The 20,218-nt window shown below is 36.5% G+C and overlaps 1 protein-coding gene across 3 annotated transcripts in view; it reads right to left on the bottom strand.

Annotated features, from left to right (window-relative positions):
* LOC138715488 (follicle-stimulating hormone receptor-like) overlaps positions 1–20,218 on the bottom strand; it is a 778,322-nt gene that overhangs the window by 64,870 nt on the left and 693,234 nt on the right. For all 3 annotated transcript variants that reach the window (XM_069848450.1, XM_069848451.1, XM_069848452.1), the window contains 4 exons: positions 13,344–13,409; positions 10,330–10,398; positions 10,161–10,235; positions 4,320–4,437 (listed from right to left, as the gene is read on the bottom strand). In XM_069848450.1, coding sequence (XP_069704551.1) covers positions 4,320–4,437; positions 10,161–10,235; positions 10,330–10,398; positions 13,344–13,409 — 328 coding nt within the window. The remainder of the gene's footprint in view (positions 1–4,319; positions 4,438–10,160; positions 10,236–10,329; positions 10,399–13,343; positions 13,410–20,218) is intronic.

Genomic DNA, 20,218 nt, shown 5'->3' with positions numbered 1-20,218 from the left:
AACGCACTTTCTTCTGTGCAGTCTTTTATTTCATTCCTTATACGCTGTATTGTTCTTGTGGATAGATTAGAGTACTTTCCTACCTTTGCTGTAGGTTTCGTAAGAGGAATGCAAAGGCACTATTGTTCTTTTTCTTCAGCACAGAATTATTTTGCACTTCTAATATACTGAAAACAATTGTCTTGTTGAAACTAATAAAACACCACAGTAAAAACCCCACTATTATTTTCACAAAGTCGCAAGGATTCATAGACACATGCAGTAGATGTTTGTGAAACAGGAATATTGCAGTGAACAGCGCGGTGCGCATGCGCGACTGTTTCCCCTCCGCCCCGTCTAAGTACTTCAGGCGACTTCTCCTGGCGTGACAACAGTACATTCTTTAACATGCCAATGGAAAGTAAATATTTCATTTTATTGCTCTAACAATTGACCTATACTTTACATCATTCTTGTCTGTGAAGTTAGAATTCATAAAAATAAATTTTATTCCTCATTAGACTGTGCGTTTTAGTATTATTCTCAGTTGAGTTGGAACTTAATTCATGAAACAAGTTTCATAATCTGAGTTTTCTTTGTCCTAATTTTAAGTAAAAGTATCTTATAAAGTGAAACATACGTGAAAGACTGTATAAATCACATAAACAATTTTTGTTACATATGTGATTAGTTAACTTCGAATTTTACTGCACTAGTTAAAAGAGTTTATAAGTGTTCTTTTGATTGCAAAATAGATGAGGACAGGAAATTGGCTCCTGAAATCTGTTGTTCTCCATGTGATTCTATTAACTAGTTGGCTAAAAGGATCCTGTCATATGTCTTTTCCAGTCCCAATGATATGCCGGGAACGTAAGGGCCAATCAACAAATTGTTACTTTCTAGGAACCACAAATCAGAAGATTACAGAGAACTTGTCAGCGAGCTGATTCAGAACTACAACGTGATGGGATGTCATGTATCTCTCAAAATAACTTCTTGGATTCTATTTCAAATGTGGGGGGCGTTTTCATCAGAATTTTTATGAAATGGAAAGGCTTTACCAGGAAAAATAGAATCCAAATATTCTGTTAGACTACTGCTCGACACTCAAAAGAGATGTTTTTCAAGCGAAGTATAGCCTAAAATGTGTTTGACACATTTTAGGTAAATAAATATGATTTTAGATAAAGTTTTACAAGGTGTCAATACTAGAAAAGTTGAATTACATTTCATATAATTACTCAAAATCCTTGGGTGATAGAAAAATGTTTAAAACAGGTTTGAAATCAGCACGAAAAATGCAATAAGAATTCACACATTCTTTATTTTTAACAAACGATATGTTTAATTTTGTTGACCAGTGTAATTTATAAGAAAATTTATGTTGTGATGAATGTAGAGATTACTTAACGGCACCAGCATTGAACAAAATCAAACTTTTTATGAAATAATAATGGGAGTCTTGTCATAGCATCAACTGACATTAATATAAACATATGCAAACAGCAATTACACAGATGTTGACAGAGAACAAAGATTATCCCCCTTGGGTCCTGTGTTTCATCGTGTGAAAAATAATGCCATTCAACAGTTGAATATCTTTCACAATTTTTACAATATTATAGGAACATACGTATTCTGAATTTATTTCACTCACAACAATAATAGGATTATATTCTTCCAACAATAATTCCTTTCTACAATTCGCCTTAAACGCTCTCGTCAACAATTGGATTTTCACTCAACACAATATTCGTTATAGCACTCCACCGACGACAATGATAATTTACTTGGACTATTACGAACAACAATGAACTATTAATCTTAACTAATATTTACAAAGCACTATTTACAAATCAGAACTATCAGTTCTCAGTTCACAGTTCTTCTAGCTCAGTCACTCGAGTTCACAGTATCTCGAACCACAGACCTTCAGAGACAGTTCACTGTACTCGAACTCAGGTCCCTCCAACTGCGGTCCACTGCACTCGAACTCAGGTCCCTCCAACTGCGGTCCACTGCACTCGAACTCAGGCCTTCGGATGCTGATACAGTTGCGGACGCACACTCGAGTCGAACTCCGGTACACAAGACTGGCTTGCTTGCTCTGGCTTACTCACTGACTGAATAACTGAAAACTGCTGTCGTTCCTTCGCGTCCGTAATTTATAACCACAGCGACGTAGCCTCGAAAGTTCGAATTCGCGAGTCTTCCACTTCGACGGATTTCTCGGCCTCTCTAGGCAAGCAGAAGATGCGCGCGCAAACTCCCTCTCCACTCTCTCGCCGCGTAGGCCCTTCCCCCTTACTTCTCTCCGCCGCGCGCCGTCCCCGCGCGATCTGCTTTCTTGCGGGACGCTGGTCGTGAGTTCGAATCTCACGTCGCTGTCACAGTATTTTAGAAAAGAAGTTGTCAGAGAATCATATTTAAAACTTGTTAAACTGACCACATATATGTAGGCCTACATGAAAAGGAGTTTCGTTGGAAGCCAAGAGTTACAACATAAGTTTACACTGATTAAATTTCCAACTTCTTTACAGTGTTAATATTTAGAATTTACCCAAATCAGTGACATATAAGTGTTGAATGTGTACTTAAATAGAAGAATGACGAGTTTTCATTTTAAAAAGTTGTAAGACAGCATTTAACGGAGTCAGTATTGTTAATTATGAATCATTAGGTAAGATCTTGTTCCGTATACTAAGTCTAAAGTTCATATTAGGTATGTTCAATTTCATCAGACGGAATAATTCATGTATAAATACATTTATTTTATACTGCGGTAGGTATGATGTGATAATAAGCTAATAATAGACCTACTTTTATTTTCAAACTAAAACTTTAGGCCTACATTTTTTTGTTTTATACGTGTATGAAATTATGCGATATGGAAGCACATGTATAATAATTTTTCGTTTCTCGTCCACATCAAAGCAAACATATGTTCATAATTTTCATCTGAATTATTGTACAATATGAATTTGTATTTTGGGAGTATAAGGGTACAGTGCATCAGTTATTCATAGATTTCAAAAAGGCATATGACTCGGTTAAGAGAGAAGTTTTATATGATATTCTTATTGAATTTGGTATTCCCAAGAAACTAGTTCGATTAATTAAAATGTGTCTCAGTGAAACGTACAGCAGAGTCCGTATAGGTCAGTTTCTGCCAGAAGCGTTTCCGATTCACTGTGGGCTAAAGCAAGGAGATGCACTATCACCTTTACTTTTTAACTTTGCTCTAGAGTATGCCATTAGGAAAGTCCAGCATAACAGAGAGGGTTTGGAATTGAACGGGTTACATCAGCTGCATGTCTATGCGGATGACGTGAAAATGTTACAGAAAATCCACAAACGATTAGGGAAAACACGGGAATTTTACTGGAAGCAAGTAAAGAGATAGATTTGGAAGTAAATCCCGAAAAGACAAAGTATATGACTATGATTCGTGACGGGAATATTGTACGAAATGGAAATATAAAAATTGGAAATTTATCTTTTGAAGAGGTGGAGAAGTTCAAATATCTTGGAGCAACAGTAACAAATATAAATTATACTCGGGACGAAATTAAACACAGAATAAATATGGGAAATGCCTGTTATTATTCGGTTGAGAAGCTTTTATCATCTAGTCTGCTGTCAAAAAATGTGAAAGTTAGAATTTATAAAACAGTTATATTACCGGTTGTTCTTTATGGATGTGAAACGTGGACTCTCACTTTGAGAGAGGAACATAGGTTAAGGGTGTTTGAGAATAAGGTGCTTAGGAAAATATTTGTGGCTAAGAGGGATGAAGTTACAGGAGAATGGAGAAAGTTACACAATACAGAACTGCACGCATTGTATTCTTCACCTGACATAATTAGGAACATTAAATCCAGACGTTTGAGATGGGCAGGGCATGTGGCACGTATAGGCGAATCCAGAAATGCACATAGAGTGTTAGTTGGGAGGCCGGAGGGATAAATACCTTTAGGGAGGCCGAGACGTAGATGGGAGGATAATATTAAAATAGATTTGAGGGAGGTGGAATATGATGATAGAGAATGGATTAATCTTGCTCAGGATAGGGACCAATGGCGGGCTTATGTGAGGGCGGCAATGAACCTCCGGGTTCCTTAAAAGCCAGTAAGTATGAGTTTCTATTTCAATTCGCTCTGTATGTTATCAAATCACTACAATGTCTTTGGTTATCAAATTGTAACATGTCTGTGTGGAGCGTATTTATTCTCAATGGAATCAACTACAGTCCTCAAGTTACAAAAGTAAAAGTCACCAAAAGTAACAAGGTAATATCTAGAATGACCAGTCCGTATATAGAGAAGTATAAATGAACTTACCTCGAAGCTGTATACAGAAGGAATAACTTTTAAGGATTTTGTGTCCTGTATCCTAAGGATATCCAGTTCTTCTAGTCCACCCGTAGGAAGATGTGTTATTGCGGTCTCGGATAAATCTCTGCAATTTCAATACATATAGAGTGTTAGAAAAATAAGTGCATATATTTTGACTGACAACACATGAAATCAATACAAATTAAAACTTCGTCTGCAAGCGTTTTCCTTACTCTAGCTGTTTGTCAACTATAACTACATCGAACTAGCATATTCTTAGAAGGAACACAATACTTAAAACTAAACTTAAGGTTAGTTTATCCGGAAGGTAAATTTACGATACTGCAAAGTTGTTTTAAGCGGAAAGGTTTATGCTTAAAGCAGTTTTGTCAAAAAGCACTTCGCTTAACAAAGTTTTTGTTCCGTATTTTAACGTCTTTTTTTTTTAAAGAAAACATTGGAGTCATGGGAGACAAGAAGCTGAAACAGAAATCTGTGTTGCAAAGGTGGTAGAGGAAGATGCAGTTGTAGTGTTATGATATCATATTGGGTGGAAATTGCTTGTGCAGAAGATCCAGACAAACGATTGTGGATGTATCCAATAAATAAAAAAGGAAGTAAAGAAAACTTTATTACGAACTATAGAGTGAGGATAACAATTCCGTAATTAAAGTCCATAAATACATTAGGCCTATTTGATTATGTGTCAATTGCGATTAGTGCCAAATAAGACCACGTGGCTGTAGGATTCGTTAAAGTATTCTACCAACACAAACAATGTGAATACAGTGAAACAGTTAAAAATCTTGGCATTTTTATGGATAGCGATCTAAATTGGAACACTCAAGTAACACACATTTGCAAAAAAAACATTTTCTCAACTTCACTCCTCGTTTCATATGAAAGAATTTCTACCACTTAGTCTAAAAAATAATCTTATTCAGACGCTTGTAATGCCCCATTTTGATTATTGCGATTCCTTGCTAACTAATGTAAGTTCACTCTTAGCTGAGAGACTACAACATGTTCATAATGTGTGCATACGATTCATCTGCAATACTCGTAAATTTGACCATATAACACCTTCCCTCCAGTTACTTTCATGGGTGCGTCTGAAGGAACGAAGAACAATACATTCACTGTATCTTCTGTTTAGAATCATGCATACTTTTACTCCGAATTATCTGTTATCGTGCTTTCAATTTCTTACAGCTCTTCAAAACCGACATCAAGCACTTCTTTCTATCCCTCATTATAGAATGTCTTTATACCCATCTTCCTATACTGTAGAAATACCTCGCCTCTGGAATTCGTTACCTAATGACGTCAGGGACTGCGGGACTTTATCACAATTCAAAATTAAATTGGAAAATTTTGTCTTAGTTAATGTTTTTTAGGTACTGCTAGAAGTACTGATTTCTGTTTTTTTATTTTTCTTTTTTAATCTAGATTAAAATTGCAAGTTTCTTGTTTATGTTAGTTAATTAGTTAGGATACAATTAATTATGATACTTAATGACTCATTTAAAGTTTGTGTGACTGCGACCTGTGTATATTTCTGTGTGGCTTTACTTTGTTTATAGTGTTTTTTTCTCTCTCTCTTTATTTCTTGTGTAGCTTTACTTTGTATATAGTGTATTTTTTCTGTTTATTTCTATTATTGTATTTGTATTCCTGATGTTGTGGAAGAGAAGGCCTGATGGCCTTAACTACACCAGAATAAATAATAAATAAATAAATGTTTATTCCTTTTAGTTTTGTAATTGAATCTAAATAATAATAATAATAATAATAATAATAATAATAATAATAATAATAATAATAATAACAATAATAATAATTTTGAAACTAATCAACAAATTTTTCTGAACGAAACTACATGTAGTCCATATAAAATCTCTATGTGTTAGTTAAAGGATAAAATAAAACGTTCCCAAGGATTGCTTGGTTGGAACTGTTGAAGGTTTATTTGTTCAAAGAAAGAGGATAGGTCTCATCGGGCAATATCAAGCTCCGCAACAAAAACTTAAACCAAGCTCCACAATAAAGAAAACTCTCGTTAACCTTGTATCAAAGTGCCCAACTATCTCCCCTCATAGTTACTCCTACTCTTTCACATTAATTCTAAGCAAATTCCCTTCACACACAGAGCAAACAAATTAGTAATGTCAATATTGTGTACTCTGTTCTAGCAGCATATGCCTTTATGTCGATCAATGTTGGCGGTTTAAAAATTGTTTGCCGACATTAAAAACAATCTTCGCCGTTATTGCTTTCTGTGTTGACTACTAGTAGAGCGTCATGAACCTCTTGCTAGTTTTAGTAGTCTTGGATGAAGTTTTCTTCTTTGCGTGTATAAGTTCCTTCTTGTTAGGTTTATATTCCTGGTCATTATTTTCTCGATTATTTCTTATGAGGGTGAGCAGATTCCTGTCCTGATTAATTTTGAAGGTCCGTCGAAGAAGTCTTCTTCACTGGCTTTTCGTTTCGCGGCATTTGTAATCATCTGACTGTGTACAGTTACATCTTTCTCTTGGTTGTGAATTCCTCCTGTATTTAAAGGAATGTCACCTTCAACAGTTGTCAATATTTTGGCATTATACATTTTCACTATGCACCTCCTTTTTGTTCTTCTTTGTTCTTGTAATGCTTCCTGTATTTATATCCATCAACTACAGTTAGTTCCTTCCCTATTTCACTATACATTTTAATCATGTTGCTTGTAGTTGCTGCACAAAATGAACAGTGCGCCAGCTGTGGAGAGAAAAGTTGCAGGAGTGACTGTGTCATAAACCCGAGTCACACGGGGATAGTTTACAGGAGTCAGGTGCTTGAAGCCTCAAAACTTGAAGCTATATTTGTGATCACATGGAGACATTAAACTTGAAACAATGCTTGAAAAAAGCGCGCGCTGAATGTTGTATTCGCAGTGGTGTTTGAATTCTTGTATTCTGTTATAGCTAAAAAAAATCAATAGCGAACTGGCATTTTTAATTTGGTGAAACTGAAGAAGCCACCAGCACATATTCAAGCATGTGTGCAGCTAATTGGCGCCTAGTTATTGTATGAATTACAAAACATTCTTGAAAAAAAGGAAAAGAGAACATGGGTTAAGAAATGGATTCGTAGAAGAATTATGCACGGTGCATCTAATACCTTGTTGAAAGAATTAGCTGAAGAAGATCCTGCAGAATACAGGAAACATCTCAGAATGAGTCCTGTTTTAAGGGTTTTTAACTTTTTTCGAACCACTTCTACGTCTATGTTTTCGAAACCTTGTTCCATGAGTTCACTGACTAGTTTCTGGAATAATAATTCCCGCTTGTTTTTATTGAGGTATTCTTTGTCACGTATATTGCATAGAAGTTCATACTTCTCATACACTTCCAACAACTTTATGATATCGTTTGAATTCCACTTAGGGGCGCTCATTATTAATAATTATTAATTTACTTCGACAATAGGCCTAAAACTACATAGTTTCTACTTGCAAGTTGCTACAAGTTCGCATTCACACGCGGGAAGTGGTGGAGTCAAGTTGGTCACGTGACGGGAAAGTGGACACAAAGGTTGACGGGTCGTCAACTCAAATTCTGCTTGACCGCCAAGTCACAACTTGACTGTCTCGACAATATCACACGGGGAAAGTTGAAGGAAAGTCGACTTGCTCCAAGCACTTGACTCCTGTAAACTATCCCCGTGTGAATTAGCCTATAGCTTCGCGCAGAGTAATCAGTGCTGCGCGCGCACACGGAAAATAGACCCGAGCTATCGGAGTAGGGGAGGGAGAAACGGTGGTGGTAGTTGTTATTGTTGTGACCGCGAAGCATATTTACGGAGTTTGAATATAAATTTGCGGAGCTTGATAACGCCGGTCTCATCACACACTTTTCACGAAGGACAATTAATTTTCCAGCGTTTGTTTCCTTATTCACAAAAATTTGCACACTACTCACTCAAGATATCGCTATATTGCTGTAATAATCTCGCATTCAATACAAACCACGTTAGACAGGAACATCTGTATATTGAAGCACATGCTCCAATGTTTTACCTCCAAACAATAATAATAATAATAATAATAATAATAATAATAATAATAATAATAATAATAATAATAAAAATGTTTTATTTTAGCTGGCAGAGTTAAGGCCATAAGGCCTTCTCTTCCACTCAACCAGCCTTAATCAATACAATACATATTTAAATTACAAATATTTACACTACACTTAAAAGGTTCTCCAGCAATATTCTTCAATTTTAACGACTAGTAGACTACATATGTATTTATTTAAATTTAGATAAACCTATAAGGTAAAGTAGTAACTTAATTTATGAGCTAATTTAATTCAATCAATTATAATTAATTTAATATTTGAGATAGCTAGCAAAATGATGAAAATTAATTTAATATAAGCTTACTAGGACTATGTTAAAGGGAGAAAAAAAATATATATAATATATTTTTATAATGAAAATATTAATATAATTGCCATTAGAGGTTTTGTAAATCTATTTAGAGAAATTAATGATAATAATAAGAATGGACAGATGTTAGTTTCATTATAAGTAACAAATATTAATCAGCAATTAATCTGTTAAGTAAGCATTTATGTAATTTTGACCTAAATGAATTTATTGTCCAACAACCCCTTACATCACTCGGAAGCGAGTTACAATTTCTAGCAACTGAAACTGTATAAGATGAAGAATATAAATATGTCTTGTGGTAGGGTGCATTGTTGATTCATCGCTTGCCTGCTAGCAGTTAGTTGTTTGAAATCCTTCTTATGTGGTACACGCTAGTAGTTGTCCATGCCCCTGTTAAATAGTGCCCATTATAAATAATGGAAAACTGGCTTCGATCCAGATCTTTGAAAAGAAAGGAACATGATGATACGCTTCATTTAGGCAGTGCTAATAGTTTAGAAGCTGTGTGTGAAGAAATATATTAATTATAGTGCCATTACAGAAATGTCTAGTCCTACTAGTAGCTATTCAAATAAAATAATAATTTCGTAAATATGACTAGAGTTATTTGGAACTTGGATTTACTTGGTGTGGCAATGAGAGTGAACCAAAACCTCGGAGCGTTGTTTGTCATGAAGTGCTTTCAAAACGAGTGTATGAAACCCGCTAAATTGAAACGGCACTTAGAGGTGAAACACGCAAATGTAAAAAGTAACTTGTCGGATTGCAAAATAGGCGGAATCTAAAATTTTTTATAACGTCATCTGGAAAAACTAATAAAAAATTACTGCAGGAACATGCACGATTTTCAACAAGTAAAGATGCAATTTGGCACGCTCTATTATTGGTGTATGACGTACAGTACGTGCCCATTTCACTGTGCAGACTGGGTGTCTGCAAAACTATTGAGAAAGTCATCAGTACATCAAAAGGTTCGGTACTTTGGTCCTATGTTATGAATTCGGGTGGTCCCTGGCTGGGTTACAGGCTCAGCACCAGATATGCAGGAAAAAGATGGCGAGAAACACCACGTTCATAGTGCTTTAAATCCCTCTTTTGTTGTTGAGGGTAGAGTGGGAAGTGGGTAGACGTTTAGGGTAAGAAATTTCATAAAATATTAGTACTGGGAGAAAAAGTGATAGGCGATTGCCATGTGTAATTTCCAAAGACTGAGATTTTCAGCTATAGTGTGATACGCAATTCGTTTGAATTTCATTTTTTCTTATATCTTTTTTGAAGGACCACAAGGATAGAACTCGAGGACCACAGGTGGTCCGCGCACCATAGTTTGAGAAACGCTGGTGTAACTCATTTCCTACTCCCGCAATTGTTCCGTTTTCCAGTCTCGCAAGCTAGCCACAGTCCAGGAGTACTTACATATCGGTGAGGCTTTTGAGGCCGAAGAAAGCTTCATTGGAGAGGTGAGAGAGTTCCCGATTGCCCTTCAGGCTCCTAAAAATAATGAATTAAGACTCGATAAACTGAAAGGACCTTTCGTTCGGTCGTCCATCGTACACAATATAATTGTCATATAGTTTGTACTTACAGTTTAGCGATTTCCGATCCATTGAACGCCCACCCATCAACAGACTCAATGGCGTTGTAGTTGAGGATTCTGGGGAGGAAATAGATAGTTAACTATATTTGAAGTTGTTAAAACTTCGTTTATTTACAAGAATAAAGTTAGCCTATAAATTATTGATGACTGTAAAGTGTTAACGATTCTTATTATGCTCGTAAACTGTATTGGAAGTGTGTAACGATTTTATAGTGTTGATATAAAGAACTAAGTGATACATTACCTATTTGCCTAGTTTTGACTTTCATGCGGAGTGGTTTGTGTTTGGTAGTGTAGCGTCAAATAATGTATGTTTTCTGAAACACAAAAACACACCCACAACGCATCTTCAACACAACTAAATTTCAGGACACGCACCCTATTTGACTCCACACCACCAAACACAAACGCACCCCCAACAAAACAACTGAAGGACCTCATTAGTTCTGAGGATGATTGAAAAGAAAGTGGAAACTAGTCAAATATTGTGTATCTGTCATTTTTATGCCCTCTTCAGTACTACCTAGATTTCATGTAATTTCCATTTTTCTATTTTCAAGTTAAAAGTTTCGCTATGTCCCACATTCAATGGATCTCCTTTCTAAGATCTTAAGTGAGCGATTCTGGTCACATTCGGGATTCTTATATCTCTCACGTGGCCAGAGCTAAGCAGTTGGACCACATGTTATTGTATCAATAGGAGAAGTTTTCCCCAAATGTCCGCCGGACAGTAGCAGAACACAGATTCGGATTCTAATGTTTTGTTCTCAGAATATATACACAGAGTATACATAACCGGCAACTGTGTCAGGGACTTAATGTTATCACAGTCTACTATAAACAGTCGCAAAGTTCAATACGTAGTAAAAATGCAAACATGGATAGTTGCCCACCACTAGGATCGCTACTATCGCCCCATCATCGCAGATCTCTCCTAGCAGACGACAAAATATGTTACACTTTCGTCGTCGTGTTCTTTTGGAAAAATTAACACCTTTCTTCCATTATTGAAATATTAAATGCATAAATTTAATTTATTATTTTAATGAAGTCCACACCTGTGGAGTAACGGTCAGCGCGTCTGGCTGCGAAACCAAGTGGTCCGGGTTCGAATCCCGGTCGGGGCAAGTTACCTGGTTGAGGTTTTTTCCGGGGTTTTCCCTCAACCCAATACGAGCAAATGCTGGGTAACTTTCGGTGCTGGAACCCGGACTCATTTCACCGGCATTATCACCTTCATATCATTCAGACGCTAAATAACCTAGAAGTTGATACAGCGTCATAAAATAACCCAATAAAATAAATAAAAAAATTTTAATGAAGTATATTAAATTCCACCATAAACTCGAAGATACCTGCAGAAATAGGTTCAAATTATTTTTGTTTGTGCAAAACGAACTGAAATTTACTATAATCGCTTCACTCATTCAAGATTATAGCGATAATTAACTATGAAACCAATAAATATTAATTTTCATTTCCCTTTACAACAATAATAATGGAAATATGAATTAATGGAGTAACTTACGTGTACCGGTACTTGTAGTGTAGGCTTACGTAGTTAACAAAGTGGGATGAGGTTAAGCAATAATAATCACACCAGAATTGGAAATAAAACGTGATCAATAAATTTTATTGTAACAGACTTTTTCTACGTCTCTAGTAAAGCAACAAATAAAAATAACAACAAAATTAACAGCTATAATTAAAAACATATCCTTTGAAAAAAAAAAAGTAGGCCTAAGCAATAATAATCCCACCAGAATTGAAAATAAAACGTGATCAATAAATTTTATTAAAACAAACTTAATTTTTCTACGTCTCTAGTAAAATATTATTATTCCAATTATTGTATTTTAGCCATTAACATTTTAATTACAACCAATAACGAACATTTCACAAGCATCAATGTGAAATACGCAACGAGCTAGCACTCGATGGAAATACGACACAGTCCAAAGTCGACCGTGGACAGTCTATTGTTTCTTGTTGCTAACCGCTTGGAGCGCTTTATCACGAGATTTGCAAAAAATCACCTCAAGCTTCGCGACTGTATATAGTAGACTGTGATGTTATGCCCTCTTCAGCCGTCATGTGTCAATACATACAGCTTACATAAACAGATGTTAAATGAATTAAATAAATAATAAAATTTAAAAAGATAAATATTAACAAGTTAAACATATAATTCTGAATAATGTCTAGGGGGAAGTGCCTTTTTTTAAGTGGTGCCAGTTGTCAATTGTACTGGGCAAGTAGTGGTGATGTGCTCGAGATTTCTATTAGAGTTGTCCGCTGGTTCATGATTTGGATGATAATGAGTGAGGTGGGTCACCATCGTCTCTCTCCTTTTTTTGTGGGTTTTCGGCGATACACAGATGAACCAGCATGTGGTTCTTTATATTTGTGTAAGTACAGTGGAGGTTGTGGATCGTGATAGTGTGTAAGTACAGTAGTTTTTCTATTGTTGTTTCATTGTTTGTGTAGGGAGGTTATGTGAAGAGTGCGTGGGTGTATTGCCTATTGAGTGCAGAGAATGTGTATTTATCGTTGATGTCCTATAGGTGTGTGAAAAGTAGTGTTCTATCAAAAGACATTACGTAAAGTTAAAAATTTCCTTCATAATAATGATAGGAATACAACGCTGTTATATCCATCTGAGGAATAACAAAGTAAAACGAACACAAGAGTTCTGTTACTCGTACTTCTGCTCAGTATATTTTTCACGATCATACTTAAATTGTTCATACAACAATTTTTTTCTCTTTTCCAAATGTGAATATGTTCCTTGAATTCAGCTACTCAGAGAAAAAGTACAACTTCCTGGGCCACATTATATAGCTAACACAAAACATGACGTAAATTGACACTGAGATTGAGTGTGAGTTGCAAAGTTAACAGCAGCACAGAGAGAGTTGACGAGTTGGTGCTGGTTCTGCCTGAATATTGAATTAAGCGGCTCGCCTTCCCCAGGCAAATTACGTTATTCCATGTTTACTTACAGGTGGTCAGCCTTCACTCGTACGGAGTTTGGTTCAATTTTTGTTATCCTGTTTGACTCCAGGTCGCTGAAATAGAACAGAGTGATGTCAGTAAGGTAAAACACAGTACAGTGAATCATTCAAAGAAGAATAGTAGCTGAAGACATCGGACACATGGTGTCAATAGGGCCATTTAGGGACATCTCAACACGCCAGGGAAAAATATTGTAACGTTTTATTAGAAACAACAATGTAATTTCTTTCTACAATTCAGCTTAACCGCTCTCGTCAACAATTGGATTTTCACTCAACACAGTATTCGTTATAGCACTCCTCCGACGACAATGACAATTTACTTGGACTAGTACGAACAACAATGAACTGTTAATCTTAGCTAATATTTACAAAGCACTATTTACAAATCAGAACTATCAGTTCTCAGTTCACAGTTCTTCTAGCTGAGTCACTCGAGTTCACAGTATCTCGAACCACAGACCTTCAGAGACAGTCCACTGTATTCGAACTCAGGTCCCTCCAACTGCGGTCCACTGCACTCGAACTCAGGCCTTCGGATGCTGATACAGTTGCGGACGCACACTCGAGTCGAACTCCGGTACACAAGACTGGCTTGTTTGCTCTGGCTTACTCACTGACTGAATATCTGAAAACTGCTGTCGTTCCTTCGCGTCCGTAATTTATAACCACAGCGACGTAGCCTCGAAAGTTCGAATTCGCGATTCTTCCACTTCGACGGATTTCTCGGCCTCTCTAGGCAAGCAGAAGATGCGCGCGCAAACTCCCTCGCCACGTACGCCCTTTCCCCTTACTTCTCTCCGCCGCGCGCCATCCCAAAGCGCTCCGCGAAGCCCCCGCCGGCCCACGCGCGGTCCGCCCTCTTGCGGGACGCTGGTCGTGAGTTCGAATCTCACGTCGCTGTCACAATATTAATTTTGGGACCAATTTATGCACATTTTATTCCAATTTTTTCCCCAAATATATATGGACAAGGCTTTTTGTATACATATGGTTGTTGAACTTGGACCCTCACCTCACTATGAGAGAGGAATAGAGATTAAGGATGTTTGAGAATAAGGTTCTTAGGGAAATATATATGGGGCTAAGAGGGATGAAGTTACAGGAGAATGGAGAAAGTTACACAACACAGAACTGCACGCTTTGTATTTTTCACCTGACATAATTAGGAACATTAAATCCAGACGTACTCGTATATGAAACAATAATAATAATAATAATAATAATAATAATAATAATAATAATAATAATAATAATAATAATAATAATAATAATAGCCATTTAACAATATAAAAAACTAGTGCTTATTCTTATCGAGGAAGTAGACGTGACAACGTGACGCTTAGAGTGAAACCTACAGAGAAACAATCGGTCGGCAAAATTATGATTTAAAAGCACACCGCATGTTATTGTATGATGCCGGCATGTTAAGTATAAAGCCGAGGCGATAATACATAATAATTAAAATTAATACTTCATGAAGTTCCGAATCACTTGATGTATTTTAAATTTGTTTAACTAAAAACCGATTTTTCATAAATACCTAGGATATTCCTAAGAGACGGGTTTCGTGAAAAGCCTACAGCGCATAGAACCAGCAACAGGTAACCACACAGTAGTTACTAGGCGCAGAACTTCATGCAATTGCATGTTTTTAATGATTTGGCAAACCGAGAAATTAAAAATGGATCTTTGCTTATCATTATTTTTACCTTCAAATTAAGGCAACTTTATTTAATACAATTAACTTTCGAGGGTTTTCTGTTTTAAATGCATATATATATTTTTATGTTGCATATTTAAATGCATATATTCACATCTTTCCTTGTTTTGCCTGGTTTATTATCCAATTTCACAATTTCTCTCTGATAAATATAACGATAATTTCCAAAACAAGTAAAAATTATATAATTGGGGATTGCAGAAACAGCAAATGACACTATGTGTGGCGTATTGACATGTGCGGTTTCTGCAATCCCAGATTAAATATATATATATATATATATATATATATATATATATATATGTGTCCCTCGCCGTGGCGTCGCGGTCTAAGGCATCCTGCCTAGGACTCGCGTTACGAAATGCGCGCTGATTCGAATCCTCATGGGGGAAGAAATTTTCTCATGAAATTTCGGCCAGTGTATGGGACCGGTGCCCACCCAGCATCGTGATGCACTTGGGGAGCTAAGACAGGTATCGAAATCCGGTTGCGAATACCAGCTATAACGGCTGGGGGGGATCATCGTGCTAACCACACGATACCTCCATTCTGCTTCGGCATGTGGGCGTGAGGCCAGCAGCCGGCTGGTCGGTCTAGGCCCTTCACGGGCTGTAGCGCCACGGATTATATATATATATATATATATATATATATATGATATGATATATACAGTATTTCGTCACAACACTTCTTTACATGTAATGGCGTACCTCACATTTCTGTATCCGGTGCCACCATTAACATATTATTACAATAACACATTATTTGCAGTACACCAATACTCCCAATTACACTATGTATACCTTATTTTATTTCAAGGAGTGCAGTTCGGTGGCTCCTTTGAACACCCATTTACAGATTTATGACTTCCTACACAAACACCTCTGACAATTCCATTCTGTCCCCTAGTCCCAACATTGCACAGTTGTCACAATCCTGATGACCTTCGAAATTATGCAGTGAAACTGACGGGATTCTTGGAAATCGGAAAAGATGCGGCAACTCTGCCTCCACGTGGATTTGAAGGGCACCTGCCAATTCTTCTAAACGAGAGTTGTGATTGGTTACTGACAGGAGGAGACAAGATTTCCGTCACAGTAAGGAAGACATTTATTTATGACAACCTATTAGTAGTGGGCAATAGAAGGTCTGTCGGCAAAGTCCTTTCTATGAAACTGCACTCCATGAAAAAGAATAGAGTATACCTTTTTATTACTTGTTCAATCTCCCCTTCAGTATTTCTCCTACATTTCATTTGCTATTCTCTTTTTGTTCATTAATCCTAATATATATCCAATATTATATACGTCTTTCAAACCCCCTTTTTTCCTCTAACTACTATTCACTTAAATCTCAATTTCACTTTTGCTCTACAAATTATCATATTGAATTATTTGTCCTATTCGTTCTTTGACCTTTTCTCCTATCTTTCTCTTATATTCATTTACTGTTCCAACGTTCAAAAGTTAGTACTAATTTTATGCTGTCACTTGTTCACTTCTCTTAACCTTTCTCACTATTTTCACTCATTCCTATTTGCGCTCACTTTCATTTTCTCACTATTCCACTTACACCTAATCCTTTCTCACTATTCTCAATTCCTATAAATACTTATATTTATCTCTACACATCAGTTTATACACTTCCTCTCTCCCCTATACTTCTCTATCATTTACAACTTCCTTTACTAGCACTTTTTGATCACATCCCCACATTTTTAATCATATCTAATACCTTTGCTATATCCTCAGCTGTCGCAGGTTCTGACCTTTCTTTACTGTTCGTCTCTGCCTTATTTCTATCTCTGTCTTTCTTTCTATTTATTTCTTCTTCTATTCCTCTTATAGGCATATATATATATGTATATATATATATATATATAATCTTTTCGCTGTAAGAAAAATCCTAATATAAACAATAGCACGTGACTGAAGTGAGGCTTCATTGGCCGCTGTTTGGCGCCATAGATTCTCAGTACGTGTTCCCGCCCACTGTTGTACATTCTGTTTCATGTTAAACATTTCCCGTTACTCGTCAAGTAGGCCTAACCTCACTACTATGCATTCATTTGCTTAGGAAACATTTACTTTATAATTACTGTAATTAAAACTCACATAACTTATATATACATTTAAGACTATTTGTTTTTCTCCGCTTTTGAGGGGGTTTCCACTCCTATGTTTAATAACCACACACACCGAGGATGCAGAAGCCCACGTGCTTAAGTGAACAGCTACGAGCTCAAGTGACGCCAGCTTGTTACAAGAACAGACTATCTCGGTATTACTGTTGGTATTCATCCGCGTTCATAGTACATAACAAAATATAAAAGTAGCTTTTCTTTTACAAAGCGTTTTACATATGAGTGAAGTTATATGTTTCATCGTATTTAACAACTAGAATTCAATTTTTTTATTTTCAAATAATATAAGATGATAGTTTCCAAATACGGACTATATTTTCCTGCGTCGTGTGACTGTTTCGACTGGCAGCTAATCACGGGTATGACAGCCACGTGCTTATGTTTACAGTAGGATTTTTCTTACAGCGAAAACAGTATATATATATATATATATATATATATATATATATATATATATATATATATATATATATAGAGAGAGAGAGAGAGAGAGAGAGAGAGAGTGAGTGTGTATAGGTTCTTAACATATCTTCCTGCGCCCACAGTTGACAATTTATAAATTGCAGTATTACCCATAGCAGGCCTACAACCTACATTATTGTTAACATTGTATAAGCAGGCCTTCCTATTTTTCGGCACCGAAATAAAATGAAATGCAATATTTTCCAAATTATACCATTCGACAGTGACGGTCAGTGGCCCACAGGCGTAGTCTCTTGAAATTGAAGGTTTTGGTCTTTAGAATCTTTCTCTCCGATACATGTCCTAGACTCTATGTATATAGACTAGGCCTACTAAATCAAATAAATATCTTAAGTTCATTTTTTACTGCATGTGCTTGAATTTTTATCGCACATTTCCACTGTTTTACTGCATATTTTTAGGTTTTCTAGGACATAAAGTTCTGCAGTCTAGTAGTAGTTACATTTTATTGTTTGTGTATTACTAAGCCACCTGTTGTGACTTTTTACATACCGGTAACTCAATTATTATTAAGTGTAGACAATACAAAATGTAAAATGAAACACAAGAAAGTACCAAATAACATTAGGAAATAAGGAGTGCCAGTATGAGAGGAGTTAAAAACTTTTATTTTGATTGCGAACTACTCTGACCGGCAAGGAAGAAAAAAAAAAACCGGAACACCATGAATATTTTCCGATAACATTTAATTATGGAAATTTCATTAATTATTATGAAACGAAATTGATTTTTGAGGTAAATTAAATTACTCTACGATACAAATATCGTAAAATATAAAACAAAACATCATAAAATAAAGGTTTCAATTAATTTGTGTCAATTAATACCTGTTCACACATTAAAACAATTTGTTGCTGATAGACCCGCATCAGGGACACAACCTAGTAGCGGGTGTTCCCTCCTCTTGCTCTGATGACAGCTTCCATTCAGCTTGGCATGCTTCTGACCACAGTACTACTGTATTTTTGCCCAATGTTTTCCCATTCCCGTCGTAAAGTTTCCCTCAATTGTTGCATTGCTTCTGGAGGATGATCTCTGCCTCAAACATGTCGTTCTAGATTTCCCATACGTGTTCTATCGGATTTAAGTCCGGGCTGCATGAATGCCACCTAAGAGACACGATATCAACTTTATCCAAAAAAATCCGACACACACCGTGCAGCGTGAGGACGCATATTTTCATGCACAAGGATGAAATTTTCTCCTATAAATATCGAGTATGGAATCATATGATAATGAAGTATATCGTGCTGCCGTCAGAGATCCATTTTCGATGATCACAAGTTCCGTTTCCTCGTTGGTAGATATTCCCGCCTAGACCATAATGGAGCCACTTCCAAATTGTGTGCGTTTAGAGATCATGCAGTTAAGATAGCGTTCTCCTGGTCTCCTCCATACACATTCCCTTCCATCTGGTCCTCTTATATAGAATCTGGACTCGTCTGTAAGTAGGACATGGCTCCATTCTTCATGTGTCCAATGTTAGCTGTTACTTGCAAATGCAAGGGGATTTCTGCGTTGTTCTGCAGAGAGCAGAAGGCCAGTTGCGGGCCTCCGAGGTCTCAGATTTGCTTCATCAAGCCTTCTTCTAACTGTCCTTTCACTGATGTTAATGTGCGTGGCCAATTAAAGTCGATTACGAACTTCGACAGCGGTGGTGTGCTGGTATGCAAGATCTGATACACCAAAAATCGATCATCTCTGACTGAAGTTTTTCTCTTACGGCCTGAATCCGGTCTTCTAGTGTACCGCTGAGTTTCCCAAAAGAGATGCAGTGCCCTATGCACCATAGAGTGGGGTGCATTCAAAGTCCGGGCAACGTGGCGGAGACTGTGGCCGTTTTCCAGCAATTCCACTGCAGCTGCTACTTCATGAGATGAGAGAGGCATATTTTTTATAAAAACACAAAGTGGCTGTCTTATATAAAATGGAAAACGCAACAATGAACTCATAAATTTTTTTCCTTATATCTTCAATTTAACATCTTCTGCACAGAAACAACGTTGCTAATGTTATTACGTAGCAGACATCACTATTGAAGTTTAACTTGAAGTTTTTGTATTCTGGAAGTTTAAAATTGACGCAGATAAAAATTTTTTACCATAACTGTTGATAAATATAAAATTGATTTCGTTTGTGCTAAAAAACGATTTCAAAGTGTTATGCTTTTTGCCGGTGAGTGTATATTTCACATTACGTTTGACTGTTGTTAGTTGTGATGAAGCGTCTCGAGGTTTTGTTCACACAAGTTCCAGTATGTGACGCTTTAAGGCCCATTCACAATGAAAATTAAACATAACCGTAACATAAACACAGAAGTTTGCGCCCAGGCTACCAAATGGGGTCATTCACAATGATTGACATAAGCATTGACATAAACATTACCGTAAGACGTTTACATGAAAGTTTGCAAACTCCAAACTTTCATGCTTATGCTTACGTGATTTGCAAACAGAACACAATCGTGGAGCGCTCAAGTATTGGACAGAATATGAGGAAATGACGTCGTTTTTA

This window comes from Periplaneta americana, chromosome 15 (assembly GCF_040183065.1).
Source record: "Periplaneta americana isolate PAMFEO1 chromosome 15, P.americana_PAMFEO1_priV1, whole genome shotgun sequence".
In the NCBI taxonomy this organism is placed as follows: Eukaryota; Metazoa; Arthropoda; class Insecta; order Blattodea; family Blattidae; genus Periplaneta; species Periplaneta americana.
The sequence above is the reverse complement of the archived record's forward strand: the minus strand, read 5'-3'. Positions and strand labels throughout refer to the sequence as shown.